The sequence below is a fragment of the Pan troglodytes genome, chromosome 11 (assembly GCF_028858775.2).
Source record: "Pan troglodytes isolate AG18354 chromosome 11, NHGRI_mPanTro3-v2.0_pri, whole genome shotgun sequence".
NCBI classification, from domain to species: Eukaryota; Metazoa; Chordata; class Mammalia; order Primates; family Hominidae; genus Pan; species Pan troglodytes.
This window is the reverse complement of record NC_072409.2, coordinates 110,785,358-110,808,135: the sequence shown is the minus strand read 5'-3', so window position 1 is coordinate 110,808,135 and position 22,778 is coordinate 110,785,358. Positions and strand designations below refer to the sequence as shown.

At 41.9% G+C, this 22,778-nt stretch overlaps 1 protein-coding gene and 2 pseudogenes across 6 annotated transcripts in view; all 3 read left to right on the top strand.

Moving 5' to 3' along the window:
* JAK2 (Janus kinase 2) overlaps window positions 1-22,778 on the top strand; it is a 150,863-nt gene that overhangs the window by 113,136 nt on the left and 14,949 nt on the right. For 5 of the 6 annotated variants that reach the window (XM_016960555.4, XM_001139368.7, XM_063788740.1 and 2 more), the window contains 2 exons: window positions 29-153; window positions 322-494. In XM_016960555.4, coding sequence (XP_016816044.2) covers window positions 29-153; window positions 322-494 — 298 coding nt within the window. Of the gene's footprint in view, window positions 1-28; window positions 154-321; window positions 495-20,234; window positions 20,362-22,778 lie in introns of those variants that run through there. The other variant, XM_016960557.3, reaches the window with a different exon arrangement.
* LOC100499436 (MTRNR2L pseudogene) lies at window positions 2,095-3,613 on the top strand (annotated as a pseudogene).
* LOC104007811 (transcription factor E2-alpha-like) lies at window positions 20,442-22,574 on the top strand (annotated as a pseudogene).

Sequence of the window (22,778 nt, the reverse complement as noted above, 5' to 3'; positions counted from 1 at the left end):
AACATTATTTCCACCTTTATGTTAAAAGGTCGGCGTAATCTAAAATTAATTATGGAATATTTACCATATGGAAGTTTACGAGACTATCTTCAAAAACATAAAGAACGGATAGATCACATAAAACTTCTGCAGTACACATCTCAGATATGCAAGGTAACTAATATCCTGATTATTTGCTGTAGAAGAAGCAACCGTGTTGAAGTAGACGTTAGGAAATCATCTAGACGTTTTCATAGATAATAAAGGGAATATATAGGGTTAAGACCATTTAAATTGTTTATATTTATAAAACTAGCTGAAAGAAAAATGTTTTATCCATAGGGTATGGAGTATCTTGGTACAAAAAGGTATATCCACAGGGATCTGGCAACGAGAAATATATTGGTGGAGAATGAGAACAGAGTTAAAATTGGAGATTTTGGGTTAACCAAAGTCTTGCCACAAGACAAAGAATACTATAAAGTAAAAGAACCTGGTGAAAGTCCCATATTCTGGTGAGTATATTTCAGTATGATAAATGACATTTTAGAGCACAGACTTCAAACTTTATTGTTGTTATTTAATAGTTTGCCATTTCTATATATACAGTAACAGTGAACATTTAAGTCTTTTAAGTCTTACATTTAACTTTTTTTTTTTTTTAGGTCTTATAGTCATGGTTATAGTCCACGTGGGAAAATGGCATATGCTTTATTTCTATTAAGTGTTTTCTTATTTATAGGGATTGTAGGTTTTTCTTCAAAACTGTCTCCTATTTATTGAGGCTTAGGGGTAATTATTAGTGGTGCTGTGGGCTGTGGTGTTGAATTTTGGTGGGGCTTTCATGGGGTTAATAGTCTTTTTTATTTACTTGGGTGGTATAATGGTTATTTTTGGTTATACTCCAGTGATAGCTATTGAGGAGTATATCCTGAAACATGAGGGCCAAGTACTGATATTTGAGGGGCCTTATTATTAGGATTATTAATAGAGTTGATATTGGTTTGGTTATGATGGGGTGGTGATCACGGTTGATTTTAATAGCATAGGGAGTTGATTAATTTTTGAGGGGGAGGGGTTGATTCCTGAGGATTTTGTAGGTGCAGCTGCCTTGTATAGTTATGGGTGTTGGTTGATCATTGTTAGTATTTTTGTCCCAATTGAAATTACTCAGGGTAATAGATTAGATAATTAATAGTAGAGTTTAGGCCTTTTTGGTCAGATACAGTAATGGAGGCTGAAGTTTGGGTTCGTGAAATGGTTTTTGGTATAGACTTTTCTAGTCAAACTGGGTCTAGTAGAAGTGAAGCTAGATTTTGGCTTATGAATAGGCTTAAGTGGGGGGGGGGCTGAATGGTGAATTGTAGCTGAATAAAAACCTAGTATACTGGAGAAGTTAAATGTCTATAATGGGTACTTTAAGGTTGTTAGTTACGAAATTAAGCTCTATTGCTAGTAAGAGACCTAGGGTGGTTACACCTAGGGGGGTGGTTACACCTAGGGCTGTGAGCTTTAGGTGGAGTGGTATAGTTGTTTGGGGGGATGAAGTAGGGATAATACTGTTAGTGATGAGGAATCCGGCGAAGATACTGCCGATTGCTAGGTGCTGAACTGAGTTAATTAGGAGAGGATTATCATTAATAACAATCAGAATTGTAAAACAAGGTTGTCCTATTAGAGCACCTAAGGTTATAAAGTAAGCACAAGTAAATACATAAAAACGTTAGGTCAACGTGTAGCTCATGAGGTTGTAGCTCATGAGGTGGCAAGAAATGGGCCACATTTTCTACCCCAGAAAATCTCACGACAACCTTTATGAAATCTAAGGGCTCGAGGATTTAGCAGTAAACCAAGAGTAGAGTGCTTGGTTGAGGTTGAATAAGGCCACGAAGCACGCACACACTGCCTGTCACCCTCCTCAAATATCATTCTAGAAATATTATTTAAATTCTCTATACATGAATAGAGGAGATAAGTCGTAATATGGTAAGTGTCGTAATATGGTAAGTGTACTAGAAAGTGCTCTTGGACAAACAAAGTGTCGCTTAACCCAAAGCATCCAGCTTACACCCGGAAGATTTCATCACAACCTGATCACTCTGAGCCAACCCTAGCCCCAAACCTCACTAAAAATACTATTAAACCATCGTAATCAAACCATTTACCTTAGACAAAAGAATAGGCAATAGAAATTCTTATCTTGGCACAATAGATACAGTACCGTAAGGGAAAGATGAAAGAACTGAGCAAAGACAAGCCCTTATACCTTCTGCATAATGTATTAAGTAGAAATAACTTTACACAGAGATAGCCAAGTCCCCCGAAACCAAACGAGCTATGCAAGAATGGCTGAAAGAGCGTACTCACCTACGTGGCAAAATAGTGGGAAGATTCATGAGTAGTGGTGATAAGCCTATCAAGCCTGGTGATAGCTGGTTGTCCAAGATAGAATCTTAGTTCAGCTTTAAACTTACCCACAGAATTACTTAATCTCCCTGTAAGTTTAACTGTTAATCTAAAGAGGGACAGCTCTTTGGACCCTAGGAACCAACCTTCCTACAGAGAGTACAAAATAACATCGCCATAGTTGGCCCAAAAGCAGCCAACAATTAAGAAAGTGTTCAAGCTCAACATCCAAGTATCTTAAATTCTAATCACTCTACTGAACTCCTAACATTACATTGGTCTAATCTATTATTTAATAGAAGCAATGTTAATATAAATAACATGAAAATATTCTCCACCGCATAAGCTTACATAAGACTGGAATAACCCACTGACTGACGGTTAACAGCCAGATATTTTACAATAAGCATCCTATTATTTATACTGTTAATCCAACACAGGCATGCTCTAAGGAAATATTACAAAAAGTAAAAGGAACTCGGCAAATCTTACCCTACCTGTTTACCAAAAACATCACCTCTAGCATTACCAGTATTAGAGGCACTGCCTGCCCAGTGACATTTGTTCAACGACCGCCATATCCTGACCTTGCAAAGGTAACATAATCACTTGTTCCCTAAATAGGGACTTAGAAGAATGGCCACATGAGGGTTCAGCTGTCTCTTACTTTTAATCAGTAGAATCTGACCTATTGGTGAAGAGGAGCTTATAAGCAAATGAGATGAGAAGACCCCATGGCACTTTAATTCATTAATGCAAATAAAAACTCACAAAGCCTATAGGCCTTAACCTACTATCTCTGCATTAAAAATTTTGGTTGGGGTGACCTCATAGCATATTCAACCTCCGAACAACCTAAACTAAGACCACAGTAGTCTAAGCTAGTTAATACACATTGACCCAATAATTTGATCAACAGAACAAGTTACCCTAGGGATAACAGTGCAATCCTATTCTATCATATCAATAATAGGGTTTACGACCTCGATGTTGGATCAGGACATCCTAATGGTGTAGCCGCTATTAAGGGTTCATTTATTCAACGATTAAAGTCCTATGTGATCTGATTTCAGACCGGAGTAATCCAGGTTGGTTTCTATCTGTTTAACATTTCTCCTAGTACGAAAGGACAAGAGACATACGGCCCACTTCATAAAGTGCCCTCCCCCCATAAATGCTATCTCAATCTAGGAAATCACCACACACCCAAGAACAGGGTTTCTTAAGATGGCAGTGCCTGGCAATAGCATAAAACGTAAAACTTTACAATCAAAGGTTCAACTCCCCTTCTTAACAATATGCCTATAATTAACCTTTTCCTACTTATTATTCCCACTCTAATTGCTATAGCATTCCTTACACTTAACAGTTATGCAAAGGACCTAATACCGTAGGCCCCTGTGGACTGCTTCAACCATTTGCTGACCCAATAGAACTTTTCACCAAAGTACCCTTACGACCCTCAACGTCTACTGTTACCCTTTATATCATTGCCCCCAACCCTGGCCCTTTCTATCACCCTCCTCTTCTGGACTCCCCTTCCTATACCCCATCCCCTAATTAATTTTAGTATAGGCCTCTTATTTATTCTAGCCACATCAAGCCTAGCAGTCTATTCCATTCTATGATCAGGATAAGCATCCAATTCAAATTATGTACTAATCGGCACACTACGAGCTGTGGCCCAGACACTTTCAAATGAAGTCACCCTAGCCATTATCCTGCTATCACTACTACTACTAAGTGGCTCAACTTATATGCATGCATCACAATGCCAGAATTACTCTGACCGCTCCTGACCATCATGACCCTTAGCCATATTATGATTTATTTCCACACTAGCAAAAACTAACCGAGCCCCTTTTGACTTAACAGAAAGAGAATCAGAACTAGTTTCAGGCTTCAATGTCGAATATGCTGCAAGTTCATTTGCCCTCTTCTTTATAGCAGAATATATGAATATTATTGTATAAATGCCCTGACTAGTATTTTTCTAGGAGTACTACACACTATGTATTCACCAGAACTCTGTACCATACATTTCATTACCAAGACCCTCCTTTTAACCACCCTGTTTTTGTCAATCCGAACAGCATACCTCCAATTCCGCTACAACCAACTCATATACCTTTTATGAAAAAATTTCCTACCACTTACATTAGCATTCTGCATATATCTCAATGCCTTTCCTAATTTCCAGCATTCCACCCCAAACATAGGAAATATGTCTGACAAAAGAATTACTTTGATAGAGTAAACAAGAGAGGTTAAAATCCTCTTATTTCTGGAACTATAGGAATTGAACCTATCCCTGAGACTCCAAAATTCTCCATGCTACCTATTAAACCATATCCTAAAGTAAGTTCAGCTAAATAAGCTTTTGGGCCCATACTCCTGAAAATGTTGGTTATACCCTTCCCGTACTAATTAATCCATTAGCTCAACTTATTATCTCTCTTACTATTTTCACAGGAACCCTCATCACAATGCTAGGCTCACACTGATTTCTTATCTGAACAGGCCTAGGAATAAATATAGTAGTTCTTACCCCCATCTTGATTAAAAAAATAAATCTCCACTCTACAGAAGCAGCCACCAAATATTTTCTTACACAAGCAACTGCATCTATAATTCTCATGATGGGTATCCTTTTCAACAACCCGTCCTCCGGGCAATGGACAATAATAAACACTACTAATCAATTTTCATCCTTAATAATAACAGCCCTAGTAATAAAACTAGGAATAGCCCCCTTTCACTTCCGAGTCCCAGAAGTAACCCAAGGAACTTCTCTAATGTCTGGCATACTTCTCCTCACATGACAAAAACTAGCCCCTATCTCGATTATATTTCAAATTTTCCCATCAATAAACACGACCAGTCTCCTATCTATTACAATCCTATCCATTAACGTAAGCGGTTGAGGGGACTTAATCAAACACAATTCTGCAAAATCTTAACCTACTCCTCAATTACTCATATAGGTTGAATGATCCCAGTACTAACTTATAATCCAAACGTTACCATTATAAATCTGATTATTTACCTTATTTTAACAACTACCACATTTCTAGCACTTAGCCTAAGTATAAGCACTACAACCCTGTCACTGTCTCACACTTGAAACAAAGTAACATGATTAACACCTATAGTTTCACTAATTCTACTATCCCTAGGAGGTTTACCTCCATTAACAGGATTTCTGCCTGAATGAGTCATCATTCAAGAATTTCCAGAAAACAATAGTCTTATTACCCCAACCATTATAGCTATCATAACACTACTCAACCTGTAGTTTTATATATGCCTAATTTACTCCATCTCAATGACAATATTCCCCACATCCAATAATACGAAAATAAAATGACAATTCAAAAACACAAAACCCGTATTACTCCTCCCTCCACTTATTTCTTCTACCTTCCTCTTACCCATCTCTCCACTGATTCTAGTTATAACTTAGAAATTTAGGTTAAATAAGACCAGGGACCTTCAAAACCCTTAGTAAATGAATTATACTTAATTTCTGTAACAAACCCAAGGACTGCAAAATCTATTCTGCATCAGTTGAACGCAAATCAACCACTTTAATTAAGCTAAGTCCTTGCTAGATTGGTGGAATTCAAACCCACAAAAATTTAGTTAACAGCTAAATACCCTAATCAACTGGCTTCAATCTACTTCTCCCTCCATGTGGGGGGAGGGTGGTAGGCCGGAGAAGCCCCGGCAGGATTGAAGCTGCTCCTTTAAATTTGCAATTCAACATAAAAAATTACCTCAGGGCTGGTAAAAAGAGGTCTTGACCTCTGTCTTTAGATTTACAGTCCAATGCTTACTCAGCCATTTTACCCGTTTTTCCACTTATGTTCATCAATTGTTGATTGTTCTCAACCAATCACAAAGCTATTGGAACACTATACCTGCTATTCGGCTCATGAGTGGGGATAGTGGGTACCTCCGTAAGCCTTCTAATTTGAGCAGAATTAGGTCAACCAGGAACTCTGCTAGGAGATGGCCAGATCTATAATGTTATTGTTACCGCCCACGAATTTGTCATAATCTTCTTTATGGTCATATCAATTATAATTGGGGGTTTCGGCAACTAACTAGTCCCTCTGATAATTGCTGCCCCTGATATGGCATTTCCACGGATAAACAATAATGAGCTTTTTACTTCTCCCCCACTCTTTCCTACTCCTCTTCTCCCCCACTCTTTCCTACTCCTACTTGCATCCTCAATAGAAGCCGGTGCTGGAACTGGCTGAACAGTTTATTCCCCTTTAGCTGAAAACCTAACACATGCAGGATCCTTTGTGGGTTTTACCATCTTCTCACTTCACTTGGCAGGTATTCTATTTTAGGAGCCATTAACTTTATTACTACAATTATTAACATAAAGCCCCCAGCCATATCCCAATATCAAACACCCCTTTTCGTCCAACCATTCCTCATTACAGCAATCCTACTCCTTTCTCTCTCAGCTGGCATTACCACACTATTAACTGACCTTAACCTCAACACTACTTTTTTACCCTGCTGGTGGGGGTGATCCTATCTTATATCAACATTTATTCTGATTCTTTGGTCACCCTGAAGTTTATATCCTTATTCTATCAGGCTTTGGGATGATCTCCCATATCGTGACGTATTACTCTGGAAAAAAGGAGCCATTTGGGTATATGGGCATAGTATGAGCCATAGTATCTATTGGCTTCTTAGGGTTTATTGTATGAGCACACCATATATTTACAGTAGGAATAGACATAGACACAGACACATGAGCATACTTCCCCTCCGCTACCATAATTACTGCTATCCCTACTGGCATCAAGGTCTTTAGCTGATTAGCTACACTGCATGGTGGTAACATCAAATGATCTCCCGCAATGTTCTGAGCCCTAGGATTCATCTTCCTTTTCACAGTAGGAGGTCTAATTGGCATTGTACTAGCTAATTCATCACTAGATATTATTTTACATGATACATACTATGTTGTAGCTCATTTCCACTACGTCCTATCAACAGGAGCGGTGTTCGCCATCATAGGAGGCTTTACCACTGGTTCCCCCATTCTCAGGTTATATGCTTAATCAGACCTACGCTAAAATTCACTTCACCATTATATTCATAGGTGTTAATTTAACCTTTTTCCCACAGCACTTCCTTGGCCTATCCGGTATGCCGCAACGTTATTCCGATTATCCTGATGCATACACCGCGTGAAATATTATCTCATCCTTAGGCTCATTTATCTCATTAACAGCAGTTATGCTAACAATTTTTATAATCTGAGAAGCCTTTGTTTCAAAAAGAAAAACTATAACAATTGAACAACCATCTAGTAATTTAGAGTGACTTTATGGCTGTCCACCACCTTACCACACATTCGAAGAGCCAACCTACATTAAACCCTTAAATGAAAAAGAAAGGAATTAACCTCCAGAAACTGGTTTCAAGCCAATCAAAAACCTCTGTGACTTTCTCGATAAGATATTAGCAAATTCATTACGTAACTTTGTCAAAGTTAAGTTACAGGCTAAATCCTATATGTCTTAATGGCTCATCCAGTTCAATTAGGCCTTCAAGACGCTACATCCCCTATCATAGAAGAACGGCTCACTTTCCATGACCACGTTCTTATAATTGTTTTCCTAATTAGTTCCTGGTTCTATACATTATTTCCGTAATACTCACAACAAAATTAACTCATATTAGCACCACAGATGCCCAAGAAATTGAGACTGTTTGAACTATCTTACCTGCTATTATCTTAATTTTAAGGCCTCTCATCCCTACGTATTCTGTATAAAACAGATGAAGTTAATAATCCTTCCCTTACCGTCAAAACAATTGGTCATCAATGATATTGAAGCTATGAATATATAGACTATGAAGAATTAAGCTTCAATTCCTTTTTTTTTTTTGAGACAGAGTCTCACTCTGTTGCCCAGGCTGCAGTGCAGTGGTGCAATCTCAGCTCACTGCAAGCTCTGCCTCCCAGGTTCACGCCATTCTCCTGCCTCAGCCTCCCGAGTAGCTGGGACTACAGGCGACCGCCACCATGCCTGGGTAATTTTTTTGTATTTTTAGTAGAGACGGGGTTTCACCGTGTTAGCCAGGATGGTCTTGATCTCCTGACCTTGTGTTCCACCCACTTCAGCCTCCCAAAGTGCTGGGATTACAGGCATGTGAGCCACTGCGCCCGGCTTAAGCTTCAATTCTTATATAACCCCAACACCAGACTTAAAACCAGAAGAACTTCGACTCCTTGAAGTTGATAACCGAACAATTCTCCCAACAGAAATACCCATCCATACATTAATCTCATCTGAAGACATCCTGCACTCATGAACTACTATCCCCTTATTAGGCCTCAAAACAGATGCAATCCCCAGATGCTTAAATCAAACTACCTTAACCACTGCGCGACCAGGTCTTTACTATGGACAGTGCTCAGAAATTTGTGAATCTAACCAGTTTTATACCTATTGTCCTAGAACTAATCCTCTTAAAATATTTCAAAACCTGATCCACATCTACACTAAAATATCACTGTAAAGCTATTCAGCATTTACCTTTTAAGTTAAAGACTGAGGGAGTCTACACCTCTCTGCAGTGAATGCCTCAACTAGATACTTCCACATGATCCATTATTATCCTGTCAATAATCATAACTTTATTCTCCATTATTCAGTTAAAATTATTAAATTTCATTTATATTATCCCTACACCAAAAATAATCAAAACACAAAAACACAAGGCTTCCTGAGAATTAAAATGAACGAAATCTATTCATCTCTTTTGCTACCCCTACAATTCTAGGCCTACCAGCAGTAGTAGTAATCATTCGGTTTCCCACTGTTTCCAACCTCTAGTCATCAAATTAGTAACTAATTATTTTCTATTCAACGATGATTAATCCAACCTGCACTAAAACAGATAATAATTACCCATAACATTAAAGGACAAACCTGATCCCTTATAATAATATCCCTAATTATCTTCACTGCCTCAACGAACCTCCTTGGGCTTCTACCCCATTCATTTACACCAACTATCCAATTATCAATAAACCTGGGTATAGCAATCCCCCTGTGAGCAGGCACAGTAATTACAGTCTTCTGCTTTAAAACAAAAACCTCCTTGGCTGGCTTTTTACCACAAGGCACACCTATGCCACTTATCCCTATACTAGTAATCATTGAAACCATTAGCCTATTTATTCAACCAACAGCATTAGCTGTGCAATTAACAGCCAACATTATAGTCAGTCATCTACTAATACATTTAATTGCAGGAGACACACTAGTACTATTAGCTATTAGTTTTCCCACAGCTTCAGTTGCTTTTATTATTCTAATCCTACTGACTATTCTCAAATTCGCCATAGACCTTATTCAGGCTTATGTCTTCACACTACTAGTAAGCCTTTATCTATATGACAACACATAATGACCCACCAAACACATGCTTGCCATATAGTCAAACCCAGCCCCTGACCACTAACAGAAGCTCTCTCAGCTCTACTAATAACATCTGGCCTGGCCATGTGATTTCACTTTAATTCTACTACTCTTTTAACCCTAGGCCTATTAATCAACACACTAACTGTATACCAATGATGATGTGATATTATCTGAGAAAGTAAATTTCAAGGCCACCATACAACAGTTGTCCAAAAAGGCCTCCAATATGGAATAATTCTATTTATTATCTCAGAAGTATTCTTCTTTGCTGGTTTCTTCTGGGCATTCTATCACTCTAGTCTAGCCCCAATGCCAGAATTAGGAGGACACTGACCCCCCCAACAGGCATTTTTCCCCTCAAACGCTTAGAAGTACCTTCCTGAATACATCTGTATTATTTGCATCAGGAGTTTCAGTTACTTTGGCTCATCACAGCCTGATAGAAGGAAATCGAAAGCAAATAATTCTAGCACTATCCATCACGATTACCTTAGGTATTTACTTCACCCTCCTACAAATCTCAGTACTTTGAGGCCCCTTTTACTATCTCTGATGGGATCTATGGCTCAACATTCTTTATAGCCACAGGCTTTCATGGATTTCATGTTATTATTGGATCAACATTTCTCACTATCTGCTTCCTCCGCCAATTAAAATATCACTTTACAAGATGTCTGAATAGGAAGAGCTCCAGTCTGCAGCTCCCAGCATGATCGACGCAGAAGATGGTGATTTCCACATTTCCAACTGAGGTACCTGGTTCATCTCATCGGGACTGGTTGGACAGGGGGTGCAGCCCACAGAGGGCAAGTTGAAGCAGGGCGGGGCATCACCTCACCCAGGAAGCACAAGGGGTCGGGGGATTTCCCTTTCCTAGCCAAGGGAAGCCATGACAGACTGTAACTGGAAAATCAGGACACTTTTGCCCAAATACTGTGCTTTTCCAACAGTCTTACCAAATGGCACACCAGGAGATTATATCCCATGTCTGGCTTGGCAGGTCCCACACCCACGGAGCCTTGCTCACTGCTAGCACAGCAGCCTGAGATCCACCCGTGAGGCAGCAGCCTGGCAGGGGGAGGGGCGTCCGCCATTGCTGAGGCTTGAGTAGGTAAACAAAGTGGCCAGGGAAGCTCGAACTGGGTGGAGCCCACCACAGCTCTGCAAGGCCTGCTGCCTTTGTAGACCACACCTCTGGGGGCAGGGCATAGCTGAAAAGGCAGCAGAAACTTCTGCAGACTTAAACATCCCTGTCTGACAGCTCTGAAGAGAGCAGTGTTTCTACCAGCATGGTGTTTGAGCTCTGACAATGGACAGACTGCCTCAGGTGGATCCCTGATGCTTCTGTAGCCTAAGTGGGAGACACCTCCCAGTAGAGGCCAACTGACACCTCATACAGGTGGGTGCCTGTCTGGGACGAAGCCTCCAGAGGAAGGATCAGGCAGCAACATTGGCTGTTCTGCAATATTTGCTGTTCTGCAATATTTGCTGTTCTGCAGCCTCCACTGCTGATACCGAGGCAAACAGAGTCTGGAGTGGACCTCCAGCAAACTCCAAGAGACCTGCAGCTGAGGGACCTGACTGTTAGAAAGAAAACTAACAAACAGAAAGGAATAGCAACAACATCAACAAAAAGGGCATCCACACCAAAACCCCATCTGTAGGTTACCAGCACCAAAGACCAAAAGTAGATAAAACCACAAAGATGGGGAGAAACCAGAGCAGAAAAGCTGAAAATTCTAAAAACCAGAGGGCCTCTTCTCCTCCAAAGGATTGCAGCTCCTTGCCAGCTGGATGGAGAATGACTTTGATGAGCTGACAGAAGTAGGCTTCAGAAGGTTGGTAATAACAAACTTCTCCAAGCTAAAGGAGGATGTTCAAACCCATCGCAAGGAAGCTAAAAACCTTGAAAAAAGATTAGACAAATGGCTAACTACAATAAACAGTGTAGAGAAGACCTTAAATGACCTGATGGAGCTGAAAACCATGGCATGAGAACTACATGACGCATGCACAAGCTTCACTAGCCAACTTGATCAAGTGGAAGAAAGGGTATCAGTGATTGAAGATCAAATTAATGAAATAAAGCGAGAGGCGAAGTTTAGAGAAAAAAGAGTAAAAAGCAACAAGACAAAGCCTACAAGAAATACAGGACTATGTGAAAAGACCAAATCTACATTTGATTGGTGTACCTGAAAGTGACGGGGAGAATGGAACCAAGCTGGAAAACACTCTTCAGGATATTATCCAGGAGAACTTCCCCGACCTACCAAGGCAGGCCAACATTCAAATTCAGGAAATACAGAGAACACCACAAAGATACTCCTCGAGAAGAGCAACCCCAAGATATGTAATTGTCATATTCACCAAGGTTGAAATGAAGGAAAAAAATGTTAAGGGCAGCCAGAGAGAAATGTCGGGTTGCCCACAAAGGGAAGCCCATCAGACTAACAGCGGATCTCTCAGCAGAAACTCTACAAGCCAGAAGAGAGTGGAGGCCAATATTCAACATTCTTAGAGAAAAAGACTTTTCAACCCAGAATTTCATATCCAGCCATACTAAGCTTCATAAGTGAAGGAGAAATAAAATACTTTACGGACAAGCAAATGCTGAGAGATTTTGTCATTACCAGGCCTGCCTTACAAGATCTCCTGAAGGAAGCACTAAACATGGAAAGGAACAACCAGTAGCAGCCACTGCAAAAACATACCAAATTGTAAAGACCATCAATGATAGGAAGAAACAGCATCAACTAACGGGCAAAATAACCAGCTAACATCATAATAACAGGTTCAAATTCACACATAACAATATTAACCTTAACTGTAAATGGGATGAATGCCCCAATTAAAAGACACGAACTGGCAAATTGGATGAAGATTGAAGACCCATCACTGTGCTGTATTCAGGAGACCAATCTCATGTGCAGAGAAACACATGGGCTCAAAATAAAGGGATGGAGGAAGATCTACCAAGCAAATGGAAAGCAAAAAAAAAAAAAAAAAAAGCAGGGGTTGCAATCCCGGTCTCTGAAAAAAAAAAGACTTTAAGCCAACAAAGATCAAAAGAGACAAAGAAGGCCGTTACATAATGGTAAAAGGATCAACTGGGCAAGAAGAGCTAACTATACTAAATATATAGGTACCCAATACAGCAGCACCAAGATTCATAAAGCAAGTCCTTAGAGACCTATAAAGAGACTTAGACTCCCACACAATAATAATGGGAGACTTTAACACCTCTCTGTCAATAATAGACAGATCAATGAGACAGAAGGTTAACAAGGATATCCAGGACTTGAACTCAGCTCTGCACCATGTGAAACTAATAGACATCTACGAACCCTCCACCCCAAATCAATAGAATATACATTCTTCTCAGCACGACATCACACTTATTCCAAAATAGACCACAAAGAAGTAAAGCACTTCTCACCAAACGTAAAAGAACAGATATCACAACAAACTGGCTCTCAGAGCACAGTGCAATCAAATTAGAACTCAGGACTAAGAAACTCACTCAAAACCGCACATCTTCATGGAAATTGAACAACCTGCTCCTGAATGACTACTGGGTAAATAATGAAATGAAGACAGATATAAAGATGTTCTTTGAAACCAACGAGAACAAAGACACAGCATACCAGAATCTCTGGGACATATTTAAAGCAGTGTGTAGAGGGAAATTTATAGCACTAAATGCCCACAAGAGAAAGCAGGAAAGAGCTAAAATCGACACCTTAACATCACAATTAAAAGAACTACAGAAGCAAGAGCAAACAAATTCAAAAGCTAGCAGAAGGCAAGAAATAACTAAGATCAGAGCAGAACCGAAGGAGATAGAGACACAACTCTTCAAAAAATCAATGAATCCAGGAGCTGGTTTTTTGAAAAGATCAACAAAATAGATACACTGCTAGCAAGACTAATAAAGAAGAAAAGAGAGAAGAATCAAATCGATGGAATAAAAAATGGTAAAGGGGATATCACCACTGATCCCACAGAAATACAAACTACCATCAGAGAATACTATTAACACCTCTACACAAATAAACTAGAAAATCTAGAAGAAATGGATAAATTCCTGGACACATACACCCTCCCAAGACTAAACCAGGAAGAAGTTGAATCTCTGAATAGACCAATAACAGGCTCTGAAATTGAGGCAATAATTAATAGCCTACCAACCAAAAAAAGTCCAGAACCAGATGGACTCACAGCCGAATTCTCCTAGAGGTACAAAGAGGAGCTGATACCATTCCTTCTGAAACTATTCCAATCAATGGAAAAAGAGGGAATCCTCCCTAACTCATTTTATGAGGCCAGCATCATCCCGATACCAAAGCCTAGCAGAGACACCACAAAAAAATAATTTTAGACCAATATCCCTGATGAACATCAATGTGAAAATCCTCGATAAAATACTGGCAAACCCAATCCAGCAGCACATCCAAAAGCTTATCAACCACGATCAAGTTGGCTTCATCCCTAGGATGCAAGGCTGGTTCAACATTTGCAAATCAATAAACGTAATCCATAACATAAACAGAACCAATGACAAAAACCACATGATTATTTCAATAGATGCACAAAAGGTCTTTGACAAAATTCTACAGCCCTTCATGCCAAAAACTCTCAATAAACTAGGTATTGATGGAATGTATCTCAAAATAATAAGAGCTATTTATGACAAACTCACAGCCAATATCATACTGAATGGGCAAAAACTGGAAGCATTCCCTTTGAAAACTGGCAAAAGACAGGGATGCCCTCTGTCACCATTCCTATTCAACACTGTGTTGGAAGTTCTGGCCAGGGCAATCAGGCAAGAGAAAGAAATAAAGGGTATTCAATTAGGAAAAGAGGAAGTCAAATTGTCCCTGTTTGCAGATGACATGACTGTATATTTAGAAAACTTGGTCATCTCAGCCCCAAATCTCCTTAGGCTGGTAAGCAACTTCAGCAAAGTCTCAGGATACAAAATCAATGTGCAAAAATCACAAGCATTCCTATACAACAATAACAGACAAACAGACAGCCAAATCATGAGTGAACTCCTATTCACAATTGCTACAAAGAGAATAAAATACCTGGGAATCCAACTTACAAGAGATGTGAAGGACCTCTGGACCTCTTCAAGGAGAACTACAAACCACTGCTCAATGAAATACAAGAGGACACAAACAAATGGAAGAACATTCCATGCTCATGGATAGGAAGAATCAATATCGTGAAAATGGCCATACTGCCCAAAGTAATTTATAGATTCAATGCCATCCCCATCAAGCTACCAATGACTTTTTTCATAGAACTGGAAACAACTACTTTCAAGTTCATATGGAACCAAAAAAGAGCCCGCATTGCCAAGACCATCCTAAGCCAAAAGAACAAAGCTGGAGGCATCACACTACCTAACTTCAAACTATACTACAAGGCTACAGTAACCAAAACAACATGGTACTGCTACCCAAACAGAGATAGACCAATGGAACAGAACAGAGGCCTCAGAAATAACACCACACATCTACAACCATCTGATCTTTGACAAACCTGACAAAAACAAGAAATGGGAAAAGGATTCCTTATTTAATAAATGGTGCTGGGAAAACTGGCTAGCCATATGTAGAAAGCTGAAACTGGATCCCTTCCTTACACCTTATAGAAAAATTAATTCAAGATGGATTAAAGACTTAAATGTTAGACTTAAAACCATAAAAGCCCTAGAAGAAAGCCTAGGCAATACCATTCAGGACATAGGTGTGGGCAAGGACTTCATGATGAAAACGCCAAAAACAAAGGCAACCAAAGCCAAAATAGACAGATGGGATCTAATTAAACTAAACAGCTGCACAGCAAAACAAACTACCATCAGAGTGAACAGGCAGCCTACAGAATGGGAGAAAATTTTTGCAATCTACCCATCAGACAAAGGGCTAATATCCAAAATCTACAAAGAAATTTACAAGAAAAAAACAACCCCATCAAAAAGTGGGCAAAGGATATGAACAGACACTTCTCAAAAGAAGGCATTTATGCAGCCAACAGACATATAAAAAAATGCTTATCATCACTGGTCATCAGATAAATGGAAATCAAAACCACAATGAGATACCATCTCATGCCAGTTAGAATGGTGATCATTAAAAAGACAGGAAACAACAGATGCTGGAGAAGATGTGGCGAAATAGGAACACTTTCACACTGTTGGTGGGAGTAGTGTAAACTAGTTCAACCATTGCAGAAGACAGTGTGGCGACTCCTCAAGGATCTAGAACTAGAAATACCATTTGACCCAGCCATCCCATTACTGGGTATACACCCAAAGGATTATAAATCATGCTGCTATAAAGACACATGCACACGTATGTTTATTGTGGCACTATTCACAATAGCAAAGACTTGGAACCAACCCAAATGCCCATCAATGATAGACTGGATAAGAAAATATGGCACAAATATCCCAAGGAATACTATGCAGCCATAAACAAGGATGAGTTCATGTCCTTTGCAGGGACATGGATGAAGCTGGAAACCATCATTCTCAGCAAACTATCGCAAGGACAGAAAAGCAAACACTGCATGTCCTCACTCATAGGTGGGAGTTGAACAATGAGAACACTTGGACACATGGCAGGGAACATCACATAAAGGGGCCCGGGGGAGGGATAGCATTAGGAGAAATACCTAATGTAAATGACGAGTTAATGGGTGCTGCAAATCAACATGGCACATGTATATCTATGTAACAAACCTGCACATTGTGCACATGTACCCTAGAACTTAAAGTATAATAAAAATATATATACATCACTTTACATCCAACCACCACTTTGGCTTTGAAGCCACTGCCTGATGTTGACACTTTGTAGATGTAGTATGACTATTCTTATATGTCTCTATCTACTGATGAGGATCCTACTCTTTTAGTATAAAGAGTACCATTGACTTCCAATCAACTAGTTTCGATAATATCTGAAAGATATTAATTAACCTGACACTAGCCTTAGTAACCGACACCTTACTGGCCCTACTACTAATAATAATTACATTTTGACTTCCACAAATTAATATTTATATAGATAAATCCAGCCCCTATGAAGGCAGATTTGACCCAATAACCTCCACCTGCCTCCCCTTTTCCATAAAATTCTTCCTGGTAGCCAACACATTTCTCCTCTTCGACTTAGAAATCGCTCTAATACTACCCCTGCCATGAGCTATTCAAACAAATTACCTAACAACAATAATCACCACAGCCCTTATACTAGTTATCATTTTAATCCTAGGCTTAATTTACAAAAGAACTCAAAAAGGGTTAGATTGAATTGAATTGGTAAATAGTTTAAGTCAAAACAAATGATTTCGATTCATTAGATTATAATAAACCATATTTACCAAATGCCCTCTATTTACATCAACATTATATTACCATATACCATATCACTACTGGTAAAATTAATCTATCAATCCCACCTAATATCATCCCTATGTGCCTAGAAGGCATAATACTGTCAATATTTATCATAATTACCCTTATAACTGTAAATATACATTTTACTCTAGCATCTATAATACCCATTGTCCTCCTAGTATTTGCTGCCTGTGAAGCCGCAGTGGGCCTTGCCTTATTAGTTTCAATCTCCAACACATACGGCCTAGATTACACACAAAATCTAAATTTACTTCAGTGCTAAAAATTATTCTGACAATTATGCTGTTACCAATAATATGATTCTCTAAAAATTCTATAATCTGAATTAACATGACCATCCACAGCCTACTCATCAGCCTCATCACCCTATTGTTTTTTAACCAATTCAACAATAACTCATCCAACTTCTCACTAGTTTTCTCTTCTGATCTGCTGATGTCACCCCTCCTAATTCTAACAGCCTATTACCTTTTATAATCCTAACAAGCCAATATTAACTGTTCAATGAATCACCCCCACAAAAAAAGCTCTATATTTCTATATTGATTTCCCTGCAGATTTTTTAAAATTATAGCATTCACAGCCACAGAACTAATTATATTTTATATTTTCTTTGAAGCCACACTAATTCCTACCCTAATTATTATTATCACCCGCTGAGGGAACCAACCAGAACGCCTCAATGCAGGCTCATATTTCCTATTGTACACACTAGTAGGGTCCCTTCCTCTACTTGTTACACTTATCTACACTTTAAATACTTCAGATTCACTAAATATGCTAGTAATGATATTTACTGACCAAGAACTGTTAGCCTCCTTATCCAATAATCTTATATGACTAGCATGTATTATGGCCTTTATAGTAAAAATAACTCTATTCGGACTTCACCTGTGACTCCCAAAAGCCCACGTAGAAGCCCCTATTGCCGGCTCAACAGTACTTGCAGCGGTACTCCTAAAACTAGGCGGCTGCGGTATAATACGGCTTACCCTTATCCTCAGCCCCCTAACAGAATATATAGCCTACCCCTTCCTCATACTATCCCTATGAGGGATAGTTATGACAAGCTCCATTTGTCTACAAGAAACCGATCTAAAATCATTGCCTACTCCTCTGTAAGCCATATACCACTTGTCATCATAGCTCTCCTAATCCAAACCCCTTGAAGCTTTACAGGTGCCGTCAGCCTTATAATTACCCATGGAGTCACTTCATCCCTGTTATTCTGCCTAGCAAATTCCAACTACGAGTGAGTCCAAAACGGAATCATATTACTTACCTGAGGCCTTCAAATACTCCTCCCACTGATAGCCTCATGATGACTTCTAGCAAATCTCACTAATCTTGCCTTACCCCTACCATTAATCTAGTAAGGGAACTCTCTGTGATCATGGCTTCATTCTCCTGATCAAACATCGCTATTATGCTTACAGGACTTAATATACTAATTACAACCCTCTACTCCCTACATATACCAATCACAACACAATGAGGGACACTTACATATTACATTAACAGTTAAACCTTCCTTTACACAAGAAAATACATTAATATTTATACATGTTACACCTATTCTTCTATTATCCTAAATCCTAAAATTATTATGGACTTTACATGCTGTAGCTATAGTTTAACCAAAACATTAAATTGTGGATCTAATAATAGAAGCCTGCAACTTCTTATCTACCAAGAAAGTATGCAAGAACTGCTAACTCATGCCCCCATGCCTAACAATATGGCTTTCTCAACTTTTAAAGGATAGGAGTCATCCGTTGGTCTTAGGAACCAAAAACATAGGTGCAACTCCAAATAAAAGTAACAAATATGTATTTTTCCACTACTATAATAGCCCTAATCGCCTTAATCACACCAATTATTACGTTAGTCAACCCCTGCAAAAAAAGATTCATACCCAAATTACATAAAAATAGCCATCACATGCGCCTTCACCATTAGCCTCATCCCAACGTTTATATATACAGACCAAGAAGTCATTATCTCAAACTGACATTGAATGACAATCCAAACTCTTAAACTCTCACTAAGCTTTAGACTACTTCTCCATAATATTTACTCTAGTAGCACTATTTGTTACCTGTAGAATTCTCAATATGATATATAAACTCAGACCCTAACATTAATCAATTTTTCAAGTATTTTCCTCATCACAGTATTCTTCCAATACTCCACCAACAAACTCTTTCAACTCTTTATCGGATGAGAAGGTATAGGAATCATGTCTTTCTTACTAACTGGCTGACAATATGGCCGAGCAGATGCTAATACAGTAGCCCTCCAAGCAGTCCTGCACAATCGCATCGGCGATATTGGTTTTATTTTAGTTATAGCATGGTTCCTCTTTTCCTCCAACACATGAGAGATTCAACAAGCATTCATTCTAAACCCTACCTCTAATCCCCTTCCATTAATTCGCCTTCTCTTAGCAGCAGCAGGAAAGTCAGCTAAATTCGGCCTCCATCCCTGACTTCCATCCGCCATAAAAGGCCCAACCCCAGCCTCAGCCCTGCTCCACTCCAGCACTGTAGTTGTAGCAGGAGTTTCCCTGCTCATCCGCTTCTACCCTTTAATAGAAAATAACCTCTGAACCCAAACCTTTACATTATCTCCAGGGGCTATTACCATCTTATTTACAGCAATCTGCGCTCTAACACAAAGTGATATTTAAAAAATCATAGCATTCTCCACCTCAAGTCAGCTGGGCCTTACGACAGTCACAATTGGCATGAATCAGCCACACCTAGCATTCCTTCACATCTGCAGCCACGCCTTTTTTAAAGCTATATTATTTATATGCTCAGGCTCCATCATCCACAATCTCAATGATGAACAAGATATTTGAAAAATAGGACTATTCAAGACTTTACCCTTCACTTCCTCTTCCCTTATTATTGGTAGCCTTGCACTTACAGATATGCCTTTCTTCACAGGCTTTTACTCTAAAGACCTTATTATGGAAACCACAAATACTGTCATATACCAACGCCTGAGCCCTTTCTATTACTCTTACTGCCACCTCCTTAACTGCTGGCTATAATACCCGTGTTATTTTCTTTGCTCTGCGGACTGGCCATGCAGGAGTGGTAATGGCCCGGGCCACGCGCGATGCCTGGGGGCCCTGCTGCGTCGCCCGTTTGTTCGGGGAAGGTGAGGGGGACGCTTCATGCCGCCGCGCCCAGCAGGGTTTCCATGTCTGAGATGCCCGCCCTGGCCCCAAGAGAATGAACCAGCCGCAGAGGATGGCATCCGTGGACACGGACAAGGAGCTCAGTAACCTCCTGGACTTCAGCATGATGTTCCCACTGCCCGTTGCCAACGGGAAGGGCCGGCCCGCCTCCCTGGCCGGGGCGCAATTCAGAGGTTCAGGTCTTGAGAACGGCCCAGCTCAGGCTCCTGGGGCAGCGGCGACCACAACAGCTCCTCCTTTGACCCCAGCTGGACGTTCAGCGAAGGCGCTCAACTTGCTGAGTCGCACAGCAGCCACTCTTCGTTCACATTCCTGGGACCGGGACTCGGAGGCAAGAGCAGCTAGCGGGGCCTATTCCTCCTTTGGTAGAGACGCAGGCGTGCGCAGCCTGACTCAGCCTGGCTTCCTGCCGGGCAAGCTGGCCCTCAGCAGCCCCGGACCCCTGTCCCCCTCAGGCATGAAGGGGACCTCCCAGTACTACCCCTCCTACGCCAGCAGCTCTGGTGGACAGAGGCGGACAGCGGCCTGGACACGGAGCCCACGAATGTCGGGAAGGTCCCGCCTGGTCTTCCATCCTTGGCGTACCTGCCCAGCTCAGGTGAGGAGTACGGTAGGGATGCCGCCGCCTATCCATCTGCCAAGACGCCCAGCAGCGCCTGTCCCGCCCCCTTCTACATGGCAGAGGGCAGCCTGCACCCCTAAGCCGAGCTCTGGAGTTCCCTGGGCGAGGTGGGCTTTGGCCCCATGCTAGGCGGGGGCTCATCCCCCTCGTCCCTCCCGCCCAGCAGCGGCCCTGTGGGCAGTGGCGGAGGCAGCAGCACGTTTGGCGGCCTGCACCAGCACGAGCGCGTGGGCTACCAGCTGCACGGAGCAGAAGTGAACGGTGGGCTTCCAGCTGCATCCACCTTCTCCTTGGCCCCCGGAGCCACGTACGGCGGCGTCTCCAGCCACACGCCTGTCAGCGTGGCCGACAACCTCCTGGGCTTCCGAGGGACCACAGCCAGCAGCTCTGGGGACGCCCTCGGGAAGGCCTGGCCTCAATCTACTCTCCGGATCACTCAAGCAATAACTTCTGGTCCAGCCCCTCCACCGCCGTGGGCTCCCCCCAGGGCCTGGGAGGGACGTCGCACTAGCCTGGAGCAGGGGTCCCTGGTGCCTTATCACCCAGCTACGACGGGGGTCTCCACGGCCTGGAGAGTAAGATAGAAGACCACCTACCTGAACGAGGGCATCCACGTGCTCTGCAGCCACGCCATGGGCATGGCTAGCAACGTGCACACGCTGCTGCCCGGCCACCGGGCGCTGGCCTTGGGCTTCGCCAGCCCCATGCTGCTGGTGGGGGCAGCACGCAGGCCTGGTTGGAGGCGAACACCCTGAGGACGGCCCTGCGGGCAGCGCCAGCCTCATGCACATCCATGTTGCCCTCTCCAGCTAGCCAGGCGCCCTCCCCGACCTCTCTTGGCCTTCCGACTCCTGCAGTGGGCTAGGGCGAGCAGGCCACTGGGGAAATCAAGCGGGAGGAGAAGGATGAGGAGAACACGTCGGCGGCTGACCACTCAAGAGGAGAAGAAGGAGCTGAAGGACCCCCGGGACCGGACCAGCCCAGACAAGGACGAGGAGGAAGATGACCTTTTTCCCCCAGAGCAGAAGGCCGAGTGGGAGAAGGAGGTGGCCAATAACGCCAGGGAGCACCTGCGGGTCCCTTAAGAGAGCTCTTAAGGAGCTGGGGCGCATGTGGCAACTGCACCTCAACAGCGAGAAGCCCCAGACCAAACTCCTTATCCTGCACCAGGCCGTCTCGGTCATCCTGAATTTGGAGCAGCAAGTGCGAGAGCGGAACCTGAATCCCAAAACAGCCCGTTTGAAACGGCGAGAAGAGAAGGTGTCACGCATGTTCGGAGGCCCCCAGATGGTGCTTTCAGCTGCCCACCTGGGCCTGAGCGAAGCCCACAACCCCGCTGGGCACATGTGAAAGGTACGCCTCCGTGGGACGAGCCACCCACCCTCAGCCCCGTGGGCTGGGCCCAGAACGCCCACTTGAGGCCCTGGGCTTCATCCACATCCACACCTCACACAACTGTTGTCAGCATTGAGCCAACACCGACCTGATGAGGCTCAGAGTGATGGGGGCAAGGAAGGTGAGTGATGGGGGTGAGGAAGGTGACGCTGGGTCCAGGAGCTCCCTGGGACCCCGGCTCACCCCTCACTGGCCTCGCTCCCCCGCCCCCGAATCTCAGCCACCGTGTCACCCTGTGACCTGCCCCATGGACCCTGAAACTGCATCTTG